The sequence below is a fragment of the Macaca nemestrina genome, chromosome 20 (assembly GCF_043159975.1).
Source record: "Macaca nemestrina isolate mMacNem1 chromosome 20, mMacNem.hap1, whole genome shotgun sequence".
Lineage (NCBI taxonomy): Eukaryota > Metazoa > Chordata > Mammalia > Primates > Cercopithecidae > Macaca > Macaca nemestrina.
Window position 1 is genome coordinate 16,539,629 of NC_092144.1, and position 17,335 is coordinate 16,556,963.

The window sequence follows — 17,335 nt, forward strand, 5'->3', positions numbered from 1 at the left end:
CTCTCTGTATCAACCCCAAGCTGGCACTTGTAGGGATACAGCCCCAGGCCCCTGGCCCTTGAGAAGCCCCTGAACTTGGGAGAGAGTCAAGGGAAGGCAGCTGGGCCAGAAGAATGGACAGCGGTTGAGAGAAGAGGACTCCAATTTTTTTTTTTTTTTTTTTTTTTTTTTTTTTTTTTTTTGAGAAAGGATCTCACTCCGTTGCCCAGGCTGGAGTGCATTGGCGCTGTCATTGCTCACTACAGCCTGGAACTCCTGGGTTCAGGGAATCCTCCCACCTCACCTTCCGAGTACTTGAGGCTATATGTGGTTGCTACCATGTCCCCAGGCTGGTCTCAAACTCCTGGCCCCAAGGGATCCTCCCTCCTCAGCCTCCCAAAATGCTGGAATGACAGGCATAAGCCACACCTCACTCAGCCCTTGAAGGAGAGGAGAGGATTTTTAAAGGGCGGATAGGGGAACACCAGGCAGAGAGGAGGGCGTGGCTGAAATGTAAGATGGTGTGTGTACAGGGTTTTGCATGCCTGATGGAAGGGCTGAGCAGGTTTTACTTGGGGAAATGGAGAGCCAAGGATAGTGAGTAGGGGAGGGGTTCAGATCTGAGTATCAGAAAATTTTTCTTCCTTTTTTCTTTTTCTTTTTCTTTTTTTGGTTCTAACAACAGAGGAAAATTCTTCTAGGGTCCTAAATGGAGGCAAGATTGTCAAAGACAAGCTTGCAATCCATGAGTTTTACAGATCGAGAAAGCCCAGAGAGGCGCAGGGACCATCCCAAGGACGCCCAGCGAGCTTGAACTCAGGCCTCCTCGGCTTCCTGCCAAGAGGCGGAGACTTGGCTGCAGCCAGGACAAGCTGGCAGCCAGCTGTGTGCCATCTGCCCAGCTGGAGGTGGTTAAGACCAACCAGCCGCTTCTTGCGGCTGCCACCAGCTGCGCCCGGCCACCGCGGGGCACCCTCTGCCGGTCAACAGGAGAGACAACTGCAGCACAGCTCCCAGCTGACCGCGGGAGATAATGCCTTGTGCGCATGCGCGTGCTGAAAAGGCGCCGTTCGCCGGCTACCTTTTGGTTTGTACGAAGAACCCTGCCCCGCGGACAGACTGGCGCGCCTCTGTTGCGCAGGCGCAGAACTGCAACTTCGGGGTTTTCCCCAACGGCCTGTTTTTGCACGTTAGGAGAAACTACACTTCCCATAATCCTTTGTTCCAGGGTTGGGCGCTTCTGGGCTCCGGAATCGCCGGCGGCCGGGCCTGGCGGACCCACTGAGGATATGGCTCTCTTGGCTGGATCCCTGTTGGGCCCCACGAGTAGGTCGGCAGCGTTGCTGGGTGGCAGGTAAGTCCTCAAAGGGGAACCCTTCCCCAAATCTGGGAATAAGGGCATCGGAGGCTGGCGCTACTGTTCACTGCCCGCATGACTTGCCAGTGACTTGCGCATTTATGGAGCGCATTTTGCAGCCAGGCTCTGTCCCCGGGAGCAGAGGCTTAGAGAGGTTGAGCGCCGAGGTCACCCAGCACCCCGTCTGACCTTTCTCGCCGTCCCTCTACCCACGCAGGTGGCTCCAGCCCCGGGCCTGGCTGGGGTTCCCGAACGCCTGGGGCCTCCCCACCCCACAGCAGGCCCGGGGCAAGACTCGCGGAAACGAGTATCAGCCGAGCAACATCAAACGGAAGAACAAGCACGGCTGGGTCCGGCGCCTGAGCACGCCGGCCGGCGTCCAGGTCATCCTTCGCCGAATGCTCAAGGGCCGCAAGTCGCTGAGCCATTGAGGATCGCGATGCTGTCGGCGGGACCCCCATAGAAGCATCGCCCTCACCTCGCGACCTTGCCTGGCGCTGTTTTTGCAGGGAGCTGGGGAGCAGGAACGCCTCGGACTTGAGTGCTCTCCGTATTGTGGGGTTGAAGGCTGCATGGGAGCTTGCCAAGTCCCTTTTTAGGCTTTTTAGGAAGCCTAAATTAGGAAGCATTTCGAACCTGCGCAACAGACCGAAGAACAGTACAACGAACCTCCTTGTACCCAGTACATAGCCCTGACTACCGACCACCTACAACCCGTCCCTGCCCCATCCTTGGTTCTTTTGAAGCTGATCTCAGGCATCGGATGATTTCTTCTATAAATATTTCTTGTATCTCGGAAAGAATGTATCTCTCCAAGATGAGAGCTCATTAAAATATAATTACAAAGCGTATCACATCCAAAGGAATTATCAATAATTTTGAAATATTGTTAAACGTGTAATAAATGTTCAAAGTTCCAGTTGCCTTACATGTCATAACTTTTTTTTTTTTTTTTGAGACAGAATTTCCCTCTTGTTGCCTAGGCTAGAGTGCAATGGGGCGATCTTGTCTCACCGAAACCTCTGCCTTCGGGTTCAAGCGATTCTCCTGCCTCAGCCTCCCAAGTAGCTGGGATTACAGGCATGTGACACCACACCCGGCAAATTTTGTATTTTTAGTAGAGAGGGGTTTCTCCATGTTGGTCAGGCTGGTCTGGAACTCCCGACCTCAGGTGATCCGCCTGCCTCGGCCTCTTAAAAAGTGCTGGGATTACAGGCGTGAGCCACTATGCCCGGCCTAACTTTTGTGTTTTTAGTAGAGACGGGGTTTCAGCGTGTGGACCAGGCTGGTCTCAAACTCCTGACCTCAGGTGATCCACCCGCCTCAGCCTCCCAAAGTGCTGGGATTACAGGTGTGGGCCACCGCGTCCGCTTTTTTTTTTTTTTTTTTTTTGATACAGAGTCTCACTCTGTCCCCCAGGCTGGAGTGCAGTGGCACGATCTTGGCTCACTGCAAACTCTGTCTCCCGGGTTCAAGCAATTCTCCTGCCTCAGCCTCCTGAGTAGCTGGGATTATAGGCGCCCACCACCACACCCGGCTAATTTTTGTATTTTTAGTAGAGACGGGGTTTCAACCATGTTGGCCAGGCTGGTCTCGAACTCCTGACCTCAGGTGATCTGCCTGCCTTGGCCTCCCAAAGTGCTGGGATTACAGGTGTGAGCCATCATGCCCAGCCTGTGTCATTATAGGTCTAGGAAGGCTGGTGGAAAACTGTGTGTGTGTGGCGGGGGGGTGTTTGTTTTTGAAACAGGGTCTCACTCTGTCGCCCAGGCTGGCGTGGCTGGAGTGCAGTTGTCGGATCCCTGCTCACTGCAACCTCTGCCTTCGGGTTGAAGCAGTTCTGGGGCCTCAGCCTCCCCAGTAGCTGGGATTACAGGCGCTACTAATCCATACCCAGCTAACTTATGTATTTTTAGTAGAGGGGGTTTCACCATGTTGGCCAGGCTGATCTCGAACTCCAGCCCGTAAGGAGTTTGAATCTTCTGCCTGTCCCTTGGGGATGTTTGATTTTGAGCAAGGACTTAGCTCTGTGGGGTGCGTTTGTCGCCTATAAAATGCAGTGCTGGTTTCTCCTCTGCTCTGTTGCTATTGGAGTAATAATACTTAGTAGCTTCCACTTAGCAACTTCACTGTGCAATTGCTATGTGCTGGGTGCCCAGTCTTTGCCCTGGAAGTCAGGAAGACAGTTTGGACACAGCAGTGTCAGGGCTGGGAGGGGGATTGTGAGGGCTGTAGGACCTCAGTGAAGATATCTGACTTGCCTTTTTGAAGAATGCAGTCTTGGAGGAAATGGCAAGGTCTGGGAGAGCCCCGATGTAGGAGGAATTGGTTAGAGGTGAGGACACAGGTGGGCAATGAAGGCTGCAGGTACCCATAAATGGGGTCAAGGAGGTGGGATTGAATACTAGGGAGTTATGGGAGGTGTTTGAGCAAGATGGTCTTGAGGAGGGGATAGGGAGTGTTATGGTTTTCCTCTTCTAGGGCTGCTTTAAAAATGTGATAAACACAAGAAGATGCTGGCACGATGGCTCCCAGAACTTTGGGAAGTCAAGTCTGGAGGATTGCTTTAGGCCAGAAGTTTGAGACCAGCTTGGGAAACATAGTGGGACCCCCCCTATCTTTTTTTTTTTTTGGAGAGGGAATTTCGCTCTTGTTGCCCGGGCGGGTCTTGAACTCCTGCCCTCATGATCCGCCAAAGTGCTGGGATTATAGGTGTGAGCCACAGTGCCCGGAATTTTTTTTTTTTTTTTTTTTTTTTGAGACAGAGTCTCGCTTAGTCGCCCAGGCTGGAGTGCAGTGGCGCGATCTCGGCTCACTGCAAGCTCCGCCTCCCGGGTTCACGCCATTCTCCTGCCTCAGCCTCCCGAGTAGCTGGGACTACAGGCGCCCACCGCCTCGCCCGGCTAATTTTTTTTTGCATTTTTAGTAGAGACGGGGTTTCACAGTGTTAGCCAGGATGGTCTCGATCTCCTGACCTTGTGATCCGCCTGCCTCGGCCTCCCAAAGTGCTGGGATTACAGGCGTGAGCCACCGCGCCCGGCCTTTTTTTTTTTTTTTTCCAGACAGTCTCGTTCTGTTGCCCAGGCTGGAGTGCAGTGGCGCGATCTCGGCTCACTACAAGCTCTGCCTCCCGGGTTCACCCTATTCTCCTGCCTCAGCCTCCCGAGTAGCTGGGACTACAGGCGCCCGCCACCTCGCTCGGCTAATTTTTTGTATTTTTAGTAAAGACGGGGTTTCACCGTGTTAGCCAGGACGGTCTCGATCTCCTGACCTCGTGATCCGCCCGCCTCGGCCTCCCAAAGTGCTGGGATTACAGGCGTGAGCCACTGCGCCCAGCCGACCTTTCATTTTTTTTTCTTTTTCTTTTTTTTGAGACTGATTTTCACTTTTGTTGCCCAGGCTGGAGTGCAATGGCGCGATCTCGGCTCCCTGCAACCTCCGCCTACCGGGTTCAAGTGATTCTCCTGCCTCAGCCTCCCGAGTAGCTGGGATTACAGGCGCAGAGATGGGGGGTTTCACCATGTTAGCCAGGCTGGTCTCGAACTCCTGACCTCAGGCGATCCACCCGCCTCGACCTCCCAAAGTGCTAGGATTATAGGCGTGAGCCACCGCACCCGGCCGACCCCCTCATCTTAAAAACAGATACGCAAAAGCTCTAGAGAGGCTCGGGGAGTTGTAAACTACAACTCCCAAGAGACTTCAGGGCCGAGGCCTCCGCCCACTTCCGGATCTCACTTTCCATTGCTTCCAAGTACCGGGCGGGGCTTTGCTTCTTCAACCGAACTTGACCACAATGGGAGGAGGCGTGGCAACCAATGGGCGCATGAGTTAGCTGGATGAGGCCAATGGGAGCGTGCAAAGCGCTCATATGTGGGGGCGGGGCTAGAGTGCGCACCAATGACGGGGGGGTGGTGGCGCCATCAGTGTGGGCTGTGCCGTGGCTGGAAGTTACTGTGAGGCGGCGGCTTAGAAGGCGGCTGTGGTGGCGGCGGTGGAGGCTGAGGCGGCGGCCGAGGCGGCGACGGAGGAAACAGAAGATGGTGAGTATGGCCTCCAGGCCTCTACTCCCCCTCCGCTCGACAAAATGGCGCCGTGGTCCCACCCATCTCTAGTATCCCCCTAGGCCCCTCTCCGCCCTGCCCGGCCCCCTCAGGCTTGGCCCGCCCCTCCCACTCACCTGTGACCTTCGACCCCCGGACCCTACCGAGAGCTTCCTGATGATCCCCCTGCCACTCCTTCTCCGACCCCTGACCCCATCCAGGATGCCAGGCCCTGACAACTCATTCATTTCCGGGTTGCGGCTCCCCCCGGAAACCGTCTGGGGTGGGGATGGGGTCCCGTAAGACCCCCTGGTCTGGCCTCGTCCTCAGCGCGCTGGTCCTGGATCTCTTCAGTTCAGGAGAATTTGGGAGGCCGGCCTGGGTCCCGGGGAGGGGGAGGGGGCTTGGCACCGTGATATGCAGGGCTTTGTCGCCAAAGGAAGTGCGACATCGCCGACTGTCCCGGTCCCCCTGGGCCCTGACCCCACCTCCGCCATTCTGGGCCCTTATCCGCCCCTAAGAATGAGCAACTTTTATCTCCGATCCACATGGGTTGTCCCTGTCAAATGAGGGTAGCAGTAGTCTGAACCTCTTAGGGTGGTGACAATTTAGGTAACTGACGTCGTAAAAGACTTAGGATAGTGAATGCTGAACAGATGAGCTGGGTGACTCGAGGCCAGTGACGTTCATGAAGTGTGGATCGTCCCCACCTGGCTGTTGGAACATTGAAATTCCTTCCGGGTTTCTCAGTCATCCTGGAATTTGGGTCTGGTGGTTCTTCGGGGTTCAGTCTCCCCACCTGAAAAGTGGGATGGTGACCCACCCTCAGAGTAGAGCTAAAGCCTCTCCCCAACCCCCACTAGTTGGCATCCTCAGGGCTGGGAAGAGTGATGAGAAGCTTGGTTGAGATATGTCGAGGCTACTTTGTCCCCTGACCCAGACTCCCAGCCCACAATCCATAGTCCTTGGGATGTGGTGGGGATGAAAGGAAGACTCCTTTTCAGGAAGGAAATGGGAAGGTGGGTTCCTAGTGTGGGGGTCCCCAAGCCTGGGTGTTGTCCTTGACACCTTGGTACAGTCTCATCCAATCATGAGTGGATTAGATTGGCTCTACCTTCAGAAAACACCTGAATTCATCCATGGCTTCACACCCTGTTGCAGGTACTGCCACCTCCCACCTGTGTACCTGTCCCAGCTTCTTCCCTGGTCTCCTAGCCTTGCTCTCACCCCTTTGGCAGTTCATAATTCACCTGAACCAGAAGGAGCTTTTTTTTTAATTGGAGGCAGGGTCTCATTCTGGCGCCCAGGCTGGAGTGCAGTGTGTGATCGCAGCCTATTGCAGTCTCCACTTCTCAGGCTCAAGAGATCCTCCCACCTAGCTCATTTTTGTACTTTTTGGAGAGATGGGGACTCCCTGTGTTGCCCAGGCTGGTCTTGAACTCTTGGGCTCAAGTGATCCTGCCTCAGCCTCCCAAAGTACTGGCATTACAGGCGTGAGGCACTGCATGGGAACTGAGAAGGAGCTTTTTTTTTTTTTTTTTTTTGGGGGGGATTGAGATGGAGTCTCGCTCTGTTGCCCATCCTGGAGTGCAGTGGCATAATCTCGGCTCACTGCAACCTCCGCCTCCCGTGTTCAAGCCATTCTCCTGCCTCAGCCTCCTTAGTAGCTGAGACTATAGGCACCCACCACCATGCCTGTCTAATTTTTGTATTTTTAGTAGAGCCAGGGTTTCACCGTATTGGCCAGGCTGGTCTTGAACTCCTGATCTTGTGATCCACCCGCTTCGGCCTCCCAAAGTGCTGGGATTACAGGTGTGAGCCGCTGTGCCCGGCCAGAAGGAGCGTCTAAAGATGTGCATCAAATGATACCACTTTCTAGCCGATAAAATGCTCCAGGAACCCTGGCGGCTCCCCTCCTCACCCTGAGGCCCCTGGCCACCTCTATGACCTTATCTCCAGTCTCTTCTCCACTCTGAGCTTCAGCCATCCTGGCCTTGTTTTCACTTCCTCACACTCCAGGTTCCTGCCACCTCAGGGCCTTTACACCTGCTGCTCTTTCTGCTCAGAACACTCTTCCTCCTGTGATGGAGGCCCTTCCTGACTTTGGGGGTTCCCCAATTCTTTGCTGTCAGCACACCGCTTCTCTTCCTCATCTCTTTGTTGGGTCTCTGGCAGGCTCCCTGCAGTGGGATGGGCACACAGGTGTCCAGTGCGTGTCTGCTGAGGTAATGGATGGCTCCAGGGCCCAGCCGTGGCTGGCATTTGTCTGGCTGAGATGAGGTTTCCCCCACCCCCTGCCCGCCATGTCTCGAGGTCTTCTTTTCCAGCTTAGCATGGCAGGAAGGCTGCACATACCCTGCCTTCATTCATTTGTCCAACGCAGACATGTTGATCGTAAAGGCTGCCCCCAAGGGAGCTCTGTGCAAAGCATTCCCCTTGTTGTCTTATGACTCGGAGTAACCCTGGGAGGTGGCCCTGTTGGAATGCCTCTCTTCACAGGGAGGCCCAGAGGCTGGGAGGTCCCTCGTCCCAGGTCACACAACCAGGGATGGGCTGAGCCAGGATTGAGAGCAGAAAACCCGGGGTACCTGCAGCTCTCGCCACTCAGCCACCGGGCCCCATGCGAGCCTGGCTAGGGTTGAGTCAGCCCTGTCCTGTCCTCTGCCCTCGGGGAGGTACCAGTCCAGCCAGGGAGGTGGATGTGTAAACAGATGACCTCGCTGGGGTGTGAGGGAGGCTCTGGGAGAGGCTCCCAAAGTGTCGGGGGAGCAAAGGGGCCAGGGAGGGGGTTGGAGCTGGTGGGGAGGTTAGCAGGTATTTGCTACATGGAGGCATGAGGGGCATTCCTAGAGGGTGTGTGTGGCAGAGGGTGTGTGTGATGGGAGTCCAGCAGAGGCAAGCTAGGCCAGGGCTTCGAAGGTGGACAGGGACCCCTCCTCACCCTTCAGGTCTTAGTGCCTCTATCCCTGCGTCTGGGCAGCCCTCCCTTATCCCCCAAATGGGCCAGAGCTCTGCCTTGCACCTCACACTGTGCCCTCGAGGCACCCTTTCCTGCAGCCACTTCCCATCCACTGTGCAGCTCTTTGCCCCACACCATCCCAAGGCCAGGTGCATGTCCATGGTGGCTCAGTCCAGTGCCCTGGTGCCTGCTGGGGCCCCAGAACTTGCTGAATGAATAAAGCTGGCCCCGCAGCCAGGGGCTGAGCTGAGGCTGGCATCCTAGGGTGGAGGGGAGGCAGGTTTGAGGGACTTTGAACTAGTCCTGGGGCAGTAGGTCATCCAGATGTGACGGCTGCGTCCCAGGTGGGAGGGGGAGGCCCACCCAGCCACATTCCGGCTTCCTGAGAGGGACCAGCAGACGAGGGGCCAGATGTCATAGAATTGGGGACACTGCTGCTCCTGCCTGTCCCAGAGAATGGTGGGAAATTGAACAGCAGCTTCTCCCAGGGCAGCTCTCTTGGGCCTCAGGAATCAGGGGATGGCCCTCCCTCCCAGCTCTGTAGCCTGCCGGGGCTCCAGCCCTTGCTTTTCAGGTGTATGATGAAGAGAAGGAGCTTGGAATCCGAGGTGGGGTACATGTGGGTTCAAATCAGCCCCTGGTTTTCTGACTGAGACTAGGTGACCTCTCTGCCTCCGTGTCCTTGCCTTTGATAGGGAGACACTACCTCCTGCCTCGTTGGGTCAGGAGATCATACATAATGAGCTCAGGAGAGCCCTGTTTAGGGCAAGCCTTGTGGGGAGACTCGCAGCAGACAGTCCCGCCACTGGCCCACTCCAGACGTCACTCACAGCGTTGGATTGAAAATGACTTTTTTGACCGGGCGCAGTGGCTCAAGCCTGTAATCCCAGCACTTTGGGAGGCCAAGACGGGCAGATCACGAGGTCAGGATATCAAGACCATCCTGGCTAACACGGTGAAAACCCCGTCTCTACTAAAAATACAAAAAAAAATTAGCCGGGCGCGGTGGCGGGCGCCTGTAGTCCCAGCTACACGGGAGGCTGAGGCAGGAGAATGGCGTGAACCCAGGAAGCGGAGCTTGCAGTGAGTGGAGATCGCGCCACTGCACTCCAGCCTGGGCGACAGAGCAAGACTCCGTCTCAAAAAAAAAAAAAAAGAAAATGACTTCTTTTTTTTTTTTTTTTTTTTTGAGACAGTCTGGTTCTGTCCCCCATATTGGAGTGCAGTGGCATGATCTCGGCTCACTGCAACCTCTACCTCCCGAGTTCAAGTGATTCCCCAGCGTCAGCCTCCTGACTAGCTGGGATCATAGGCGCGCACCACCATGCCCGGCTAATTTTTATATTTTTAGTAGAGATGAGGTTTCGCCATGTTGGCCAGGCTAGTCTCAAACTCCTGGCTGCAGATGATCCGCCCGTCTCGGCCTCCCAAAGTGCTGGGATTACAGATGTGAGCCTGCTGCGGTATGACTTTTAACCAGTGGCCTGTTCTCTTGCAGCCTCAATTTCCCCACCTCCTACCTAGTTAGGGGCTGTCATGAGGACCCCCCGGAGGACGTGCACATAGCCTGGCTTGGTTACTTTTCTCTGGGCCCGGCAGTGTATCCAGCAGCCAGCTCAAGAGTGTGTTCTGGAAAACTTGAACTATAAAGAACAGCGGGGAAGAAGGGATGCACCGTGCAGGTGCTTCAGGGATGAGCCGGCCCGTTGCCTATTTTCTCATGTACCATCTTCCATGTCTTTTAGGCAGATTTTTTGAAAGGACTGCCTGTCTACAACAAAAGCAATTTTAGTCGATTTCACGCGGACTCTGTGTGCAAAGCCTCGGTGAGTGCGTGTTCCTGGGGCTGGGAGGGACTGGGCACTTCCAGGGGGCCTGGGGGTAGCTTGTGTCCTCCGATTGGGGTCTTGGCTGGAACAGAGGCTGATCTTCAAGCCCAGCCCCATCCACATTCTTGAGTGTCTTCCAATCTGCACTGAAGGGTGGGTGCCGCGTGGAGGGATGAGGAGACCCCAGGCCCTTGCACTCTCCTAACCTACCCCTTCCCAACCCTCCTGCAGAACCGACGGCCCTCAGTCTACCTGCCCACCCGAGAGTACCCATCTGAACAGAGTAAGTGGCCGCTGTCGGTCTGTCCCATTCTGGCTGCTGAGGGGTGGGGTTTGGTGACCACAGCGTGGCACGAGGAGGTTATCTTCAACCCTGGCCCAGGCCATAGACTTGGCTGGGGTTCACATGCTGGCTACTGAATCCAGTTAGGTCAGGGAGGGCCTCCAGGGAGGTGCAGGAGGGGGACTGGGGGGGCTTCAGCCTGGGGATGCACACGTGGATGCCTGTCCACTCCTAGCACCTGGGGACAGCCAGAAACCTGGCTTTCCCCAGACGTCTCCTGATTGGGACACACTGGGATCCACAGCCAGCCCAAAGGGGCCCCCAAGTTGTCCCTCATCTGCCACTCACTGGCCCCTTCCCCTCCTTGTCAGATGAGGGCAGGCGAGGACTCTGGTTCTAAGACAAGTTCTATTGGACAGGGAGGCAGCAGAGGGCTACAGGAGCCTGGGCTGGGGATCCAGCCAGGCCTGGGTAAAAGTGACAGGAAGGGGGGTCCAGCTGGAGGGACCCACAGCACAGGAGGACTTGGTCCTGCTGTCTTAGTTTAACTGTTCAAAAAGACTCCACACCGGGTAGGGTGGCTCCCGCCTGTAATCCCAGCACTTTGAGAGGCCGAGGCTGGAGGATTGCTTGAGGCCAGGAGTTCGAGACCAGCCTGAGCAACATAGTGAGACCCTGTTTCACCAAAAACCATATATATATTAGCCAGGCGTTGTGGCGTGTGTCTGTAGTCCCAGGTGGGAAAATCATTTGAGCCCAGAAGCTCCAGGCTGCAGTGAGCTATGATTATTCCAGCCTGGGTGACAGAGTGAGACCCTGCTCTTAAAGCATTTATCCATCTGGAGCCTGTGGGGTGGGGCTGTGTGGTCACTGGGCACAGATATGCGGTGTGTGCTCCTAGTCAGCCCGGGAGAAACAGGCATGAGAGTCTCAGTGGCTGGGCTTAGTTCCCCATCCAAGGATGGAATCCCTTGCAGGGAGCAGGGACCCTGAAAGCAGCTGACTCAGGCCGCTGGGAGTGGCTGCGTGTGTGCTCAGAAGCAAAAACACGGGACTTTTGGAGATCTCCGGAGTTTGGGATACTGAGTTCAAGCCCCAAAAAGACCTCCCAGAGCAGTGTCAGGGGAGGAGCCCAGGGAGGGGACGCGTCTGCGACTTTCTCTGTCTTTCCTCCTTAGTCATCGTGACAGAAAAGACAAACATCCTTCTGCGCTACCTGCATCAGCAATGGGACAAAAAGGTGAGGCCCGCAGGGCTCCCGTGCGGGGATTGTGGGTGTACAGAGATGGGATGCCTGGCAGGGGCTTCTGAGCACAGGAAGGACTCTAGTGACTGGAGTAGGGTCTTGAGGGCTGGGTAGGAGTGCCCTGGGCGATCCAGGAGTGGGAAGAGCATTGTTCCAATGGAGGGAACCGCTGTGCAGAGGCCGCAGGACACTAGTGCTCAGGTGGCTGGAGGCCAGGCCCAAGCTTTCCATGGCCCTGGCATTAGGTAGACTGTACTGGTATGAACTAGATAGAATCTTTTCTGAGGCTGGGCATGGTGACTCACACCTGTAATCCCAGCACTTTGAAAGGCTGAGGCGGGTGGAACACGAGATCAGGAGATCAAGACCATCCTGGCTAACATGGGGAAATCCGTCTCTACCAAAAATACAAAAATTAGCTGGGCGTGGTGGCGCATGACTATAATCCCAGCTACTTGGGAGGCTGAGGCAGGAGAATCGCTTGAACCAGGGAGGCAGAGGTTGCAGTGAGCTGAGATCACGCCACTGCACTCCAGCCTGGTGACAGAGCAAGACTGTCTCAAAAAAAAAAAAAAGGCTGGGCGCAGTGGCTCACGCCTGTAATCCCAGCACTTTGGGAGGCCGAAGTGGGCAGATCACGAGGTCAGGAGATCGAGACCATCCTGGCTAACACGGTGAAACCCTGTCTCTACTAAAAAATACAGAAAAAGATTAGCCGGGCGTGGTGGTGGGCGCCTGTAGTTCCAGCTACTCGGGAAGCTGAGGCAGGAGAATGGCTTGCGCCTGGGAGGCGGAGCTTGCAGTGAGCCGAGATTGGACCCCTGCATTCCAGCGTGGGTGACAGAACCAGACTCCATCTCAAAAAAAAAAAAAAAAGAATCTTTTCTGAATGGTGAAGTGTGTACATATGATTAAAAATCTAGACCGGGCGTGGTGGCTCATGCCTGTAATTCCAGCGCTTTGGGAGGCCGAGGCAGGTGGATCATGAAGTCAGAAGTTCGAGACCAGCCTGGCCAACATGGTGAAACCCAGTCTCAAACCCCGTCTCTACTAATAATACAAAAATTAGCCAGGCATGGTGGCGCATGCCTGTAATCCCAGCTACTCTGGAGGCCGAGGCAGAAGAATCGCTTGAACCTGGGAGGCAGAGATTGCAGTGAGCCGAGATCATGCCACTGCACTGCAGCCTGGGCGGTCTCAAAAAAAAAAAAAAAAAAAAAAAAATCTAGGCAACATGAGAGGGTGTGGCTGGGTGTGGCGATTCACACCCCGAACTGCTTGAGAGGCTGAGGCGAGCAGATGGCTTGAGGCCAGGAGTTTGAGACCAGCCTAGGCAACATAGCAAAACCCCGTCACTAAAAAAAAAAAAAAAAATTAGCTGGCTGTGGCATGTTCCTGTTATCCCAGCTATTCAGGAGGCTGAGGTGGGAGGATCGCTTGAGCCCAGGAGGTTGAGACTGCAGTGAGCCATGATTGTGTCTTTGCACTCCAGCCTGGGCAACAAAGCCAGACCCCGTCTCTAAAAAGTGAAAATGAGAGGGTGTAGTTGCAGTGAAGAGTCATCTCCCCGCAGCTTCTGGTGCCCCAGCTCCCTTCCCAGTGGCTGCCTCTGCACATGGGACATTTTTTCTTCTTTTTCTTTTGTTTTTGTTTTTGTTTGTTTTTAAGATGAGGTCTTGCTCTGTCGCCCAGGCTGGAGTACAGTGGCATGTTCTCGGCTCAGTGCAACCTTCTCCTCCCAGGCTCCACCTCCTGGGTTCAAGCAATTCTCCTGCCTCAGACTCCCGAGTAGCTGGGATTACAGGCATACACCACCTTTTTTTTTTGAGATGGAGTTTTGCTCTTGTTGCCCAGGCTGGTGTGCAATGGTGCGATCTTGGTTCACTGTAATCTCCACCTCCCTGGGTTCAAGCGATTCTGCCTCAGCCTCCCGAGTAGCTGGGATTACAAGCATGCACCACCATGCCTGACTAATTTTGTATTTTTAATAGAGACGAGGTTTCTCCATGTTGGTCAGGCTGGTCTTGAACTCCTGACTTCAGGTGATCCGCCCGCCTTGGCTTCCCAAAGTAGGCTGGGATTACAGGCGTGAGCCACCATGCCTGGCCTAATTTTTGTATTTTTAGTAGATTTAGTGGATTTTGTATTTTCAGTCTTGAACTCCTGACGTCAAGTGATCTACCTGCCTCAGCCTCCCAAAGTGCTGGGATTACAGGTGTGAGCCACTGCACCCGGCCCTCTTATTTTTTCTTTTTTTTTTTTCTTTTTGGAGACGGAGTCTCTGTGTCATCCAGGCTGGAGTGCAGTGCTGCAATCTCAGCTCACTGCAACCTCCGCCTCCCAGGTTCAAGCAGTTCTCCTGTCTCAGCCTCCAGAGTAGCTGGGATTACAGGCCTGAGCCACCGCGCCCGGCAAGTTTGCTTTTTTTTTTTTTTTTTTTTTTTTTTTGAGACAGAGTTTTGCTCTTGTTGCCCAGGCTGGAGTGCAATGGCGCGATCTCGACTCACCGCAACCTCCACCTCCCGGGTTCAAGCGATTCTCCTGCCTCAGCCTCCCAAGTAGCTGGGATTACAGGCATGCACCACCATGCCTGGCTTATTTTGTATTTTTAGTAGAGACAGGGTTTCTCCATGTGGGTCAGGCTGGTGTCGAACTCCTGACCTCAGGTGATCCGCCTTAACCTCCCAAAGTGCTGAGATTACAGGCGTGAGCCACCGCGCCTGGCCAAGTTTGCTTTTTTTACTTAACATTGAACAGTGGGTGGCTACCTACCCTGGGCAAAGTTGGAAGGTGGGGGGACTCTGTGGCAAAGTGACTGTTGCCGAAAATCCAAGCTGCTGGGCCCACCCCACCCCTTCTCCTGCTTCCAGGCCTTGGTTTCCACAGTGGGGAAGGAGACATGTGCTTCTCTCTTGCGTTGATGTGCAGCATCCCCAGTGGCTTCCAAAGGCCTTTATTCCCAGGCTGGGTGGATCGCTCCTCTGAGTGCTTGAGAAACCAGCCCTGTGTGTCATTGCACGTGCTGGGGGTGACTCCTCCAGGTGCCCAGGAAACACCTGTCTATCACCGGCCGTAGGTCCAGGAAGTGCTCTGGGCAGGGCTTAGCTGGGCAGGGCTTAGCAGGGCAGGTCCTGGTGGTAGGAGGGACTGCCCAGCCAGGGACCCCAAGACCCCCCACCGTACTCCAGGCTTACCTCTGTGATGCTGTTGCGGGGGCCTGGGCTGGCATTAGGACTCTGGGAGCTTCACCCATGTGAAGACTCACAGTCTCCGGCTGGGCAACATAGTGAGACCCCCATGTCTACCAAAAGTAAAAATATTAAGCGTGGTGCTGCGTGCCTGTAGTCCTAGCTACTCCCAGAGGCTGAGCTGGGAGGATTGCTTGAGCCCAGAAGGTTGAGGCTACAGTGAGCAATGATCATACCACTGCACTCCAGCGAGAGCCTGTCCGAAAAAAATGACTCACAGCCCCTCGCTTTCCCCTGTCCCCCAGAACGCTGCCAAGAAGAGAGACCAGGAGCAAGTGGAGCTGGAAGGCGAGAGCTCCGCACCTCCCCGCAAGGTGGCGCGAACCGACAGCCCAGACATGCACGAGGACACTTAAGACTCTCAACCCCACAGGCGCCTCCTGCCAGGTCTGCTCCTCGGTCGCCCACCCGCCTGCCCGCCATGTGTAAGCACCCCGCCCGCCCGCTTCCCTGCCGGCCCATCCACACCCTGCGTCCACACCACTTCCAACCTCATAGGAGCCGATGTATTTATTTTCCTTGAGTTTTTATTTATGCTGTAACCTGTATCAAGCGTTGGTTAAAGGGGACATCAGACCCAGTAGTGTGATGTTGGTAGATGCTTTTTAAAAAAACACAACATTGTCCCCCGACCCCCGCCTTCCACCGGGCCAGTTCCCCGACTCCTGCCCCCAGTTCTCCAGAGAACCAGAGCGTGTCTGTGAGGGTCTCTAGTGGGGGCTTCACTGTGGCTGGGCAACAAGGGCGGGCCTGGGGCAGCCCACCCACCAGGACAGCCGAGTGGCCTTCTCCCCCCGACACCGGTCCAGGCCCTTGAGACTCGGTCTTGTCCCACGCTCTGCCTGGAACTCTCCCGTGCCCAGACCTCACTCAGCGTGTGCGCACGTCGGGGAGAAGTCGGCCCTTGGGATCTTTCTCTTGAGTCATTTTATTTTTATCATGGACTAGTGCGCGCTCCGTGTCCACCCCAATAAAAGGGTCTTTCCTACTCGACCTCGCGTCTTTGCTCCACACACCTTGGCTGCAGAGGACGGAACCCCTGGGAGTCATCCCTGTTGTCACCAAGAGGAGTGAGAAGGGCCCCCCACGCCGGGGGCTCCGGGACCGGCTGGATTCTCTCGTGGGCTTGCTGAGGCCACCATGTTCAAGGCCAAGACCTGCCTGGACCATCCCCTCTGCCTCTCCTGTCAAGGTGACCCCAAGGACAGGTCATTCCTGAGAGACGGTCCATGGTGCCAAGGATGGAGCAGGGTCAGCCCCCTGCCTGGGATACCGCCGAGCAGGGCAGTGCACCTGTCAGCCACCGCAGAGACGGCCAGCCTCACCTGGGGGCCTGGGGTCTCTGGCCTCTGCCACTCCCGTGAGGCATGGTGACAGCACAGATGGCATCTGGCCGGTCTTGCTGTCCCAGGTAGTGGCCTCACCCTTGCTGGGTCATAGAGGAGCTGTGCAGAAAGTCGGCACCTGGCAATTGGCATGTGCCATGGCCGCTCATGGGGACCCCTCCTCTGCCAGCTGGGCTGGGTTTGGGGCTGAACTTGGGTATGTAGGGGGTGTTCAGGCTCTTGGCAGAAGGTTTGTGGCCCTGACTATTAAGCCTGGGGCTGGGGAACACCGCTTCTTCCCTTATCACCCCCACTGGCGGTGGGGGGGGTGTCTTAGTTTTGTTTTGTTTGTTTTTTTGAGTTGGGGTCTCGCACTGTTGCCCAGGCTGGAGTGCAGTGGTGTAATCACAGCTCACTGCATCCTCAACCTCAAGCATTCCTCCCACCTCAGCCTTCCAAGTAGCTGGGACCACAGGCACACACCACCATGCCTGGCTAATTTTTTTTTTTTTTTTAAGGTGGAGTCTCGCTGTGTCTCCCAGGCTAGAGTGCAGTGGCGAGATCTCAGCTCACTACAACCTCCGCCTCCCAGGTTCAAGCGATTCTCCTACCTCAGCCTCCCGAGTAGCTGGGATTACACACGTGCACCACTACACCCAGCTAAATTTTCTATTTTTAGTAGAGATGGCGTTTCACCATGTTGGCCAGGCTGGTCTCGAACTCCTGACCTCAGGTGCTTCGCCTGCCTCGGCCTCCCAAAGTGCTGGGACCGTGCCCCACTGCCTGGCTAATTTTTAAAAAATTTTTCATAGAGACAGGGTTTCGCCATGTTGCCCAGGCTGGTCTCAAACTCCTGGGCTCAAGTCATCTGCCTTCCTCAGCCTCCCAAAGTGCTGAGGTTACAGACGTGAGCCACCGTGCCTGGCAGAGGTCTTGGTTTTGAAAGCTGAGTCTGAGGGCGTTGGGATGGTGTGGGGTTGGGCCACAGAACTAGCAGAGACTCTGGGCTATGGAGGGTCCGCCTGCCCCAGATAGACCCTCGGGCCTGGGCAGCCCATCTCTCCCAAGG

The 17,335-nt window shown here is 55.5% G+C and overlaps 2 protein-coding genes across 2 annotated transcripts; both read left to right on the forward strand.

The window, feature by feature from the left end:
- Positions 1-1,040: 1,040 nt before the first annotated feature.
- Positions 1,041-2,253, forward strand: LOC105490639 (mitochondrial ribosomal protein L34). The gene is made up of 2 exons (XM_011756505.3): positions 1,041-1,333; positions 1,554-2,253. Exons 1-2 carry the CDS (start codon positions 1,269-1,271, stop codon positions 1,765-1,767), a joined length of 279 nt encoding a protein of 92 aa, XP_011754807.2. The 5' UTR covers positions 1,041-1,268; the 3' UTR covers positions 1,768-2,253.
- A 2,913-nt stretch (positions 2,254-5,166) lies between these two features.
- Positions 5,167-15,934, forward strand: LOC105490581 (DET1 and DDB1 associated 1). Its single transcript, XM_011756396.2, has 5 exons — positions 5,167-5,376; positions 10,081-10,161; positions 10,396-10,447; positions 11,626-11,687; positions 15,187-15,934. Exons 1-5 carry the CDS (start codon positions 5,173-5,175, stop codon positions 15,295-15,297), a joined length of 510 nt encoding a protein of 169 aa, XP_011754698.1. The 5' UTR covers positions 5,167-5,172; the 3' UTR covers positions 15,298-15,934.
- The last annotated feature ends 1,401 nt before the right edge of the window (positions 15,935-17,335 follow it).

Coding starts and splice junctions, on each gene's coding strand:
- LOC105490581 (XM_011756396.2), top strand. CDS start 5,173: ATGAGGCCAATGGGAGCGTGCAAAGCGCTCATATGTGGGGGCGGGGCT. Junction 5,377..10,080: donor GACGGAGGAAACAGAAGATG/GTGAGTATGGCC, acceptor CATGTCTTTTAG/GCAGATTTTTTGAAAGGACT. Junction 10,448..11,625: donor AGAGTACCCATCTGAACAGA/GTAAGTGGCCGC, acceptor TTTCCTCCTTAG/TCATCGTGACAGAAAAGACA.
- LOC105490639 (XM_011756505.3), top strand. CDS start 1,269: ATGGCTCTCTTGGCTGGATCCCTGTTGGGCCCCACGAGTAGGTCGGCA. Junction 1,334..1,553: donor GCAGCGTTGCTGGGTGGCAG/GTAAGTCCTCAA, acceptor CTACCCACGCAG/GTGGCTCCAGCCCCGGGCCT.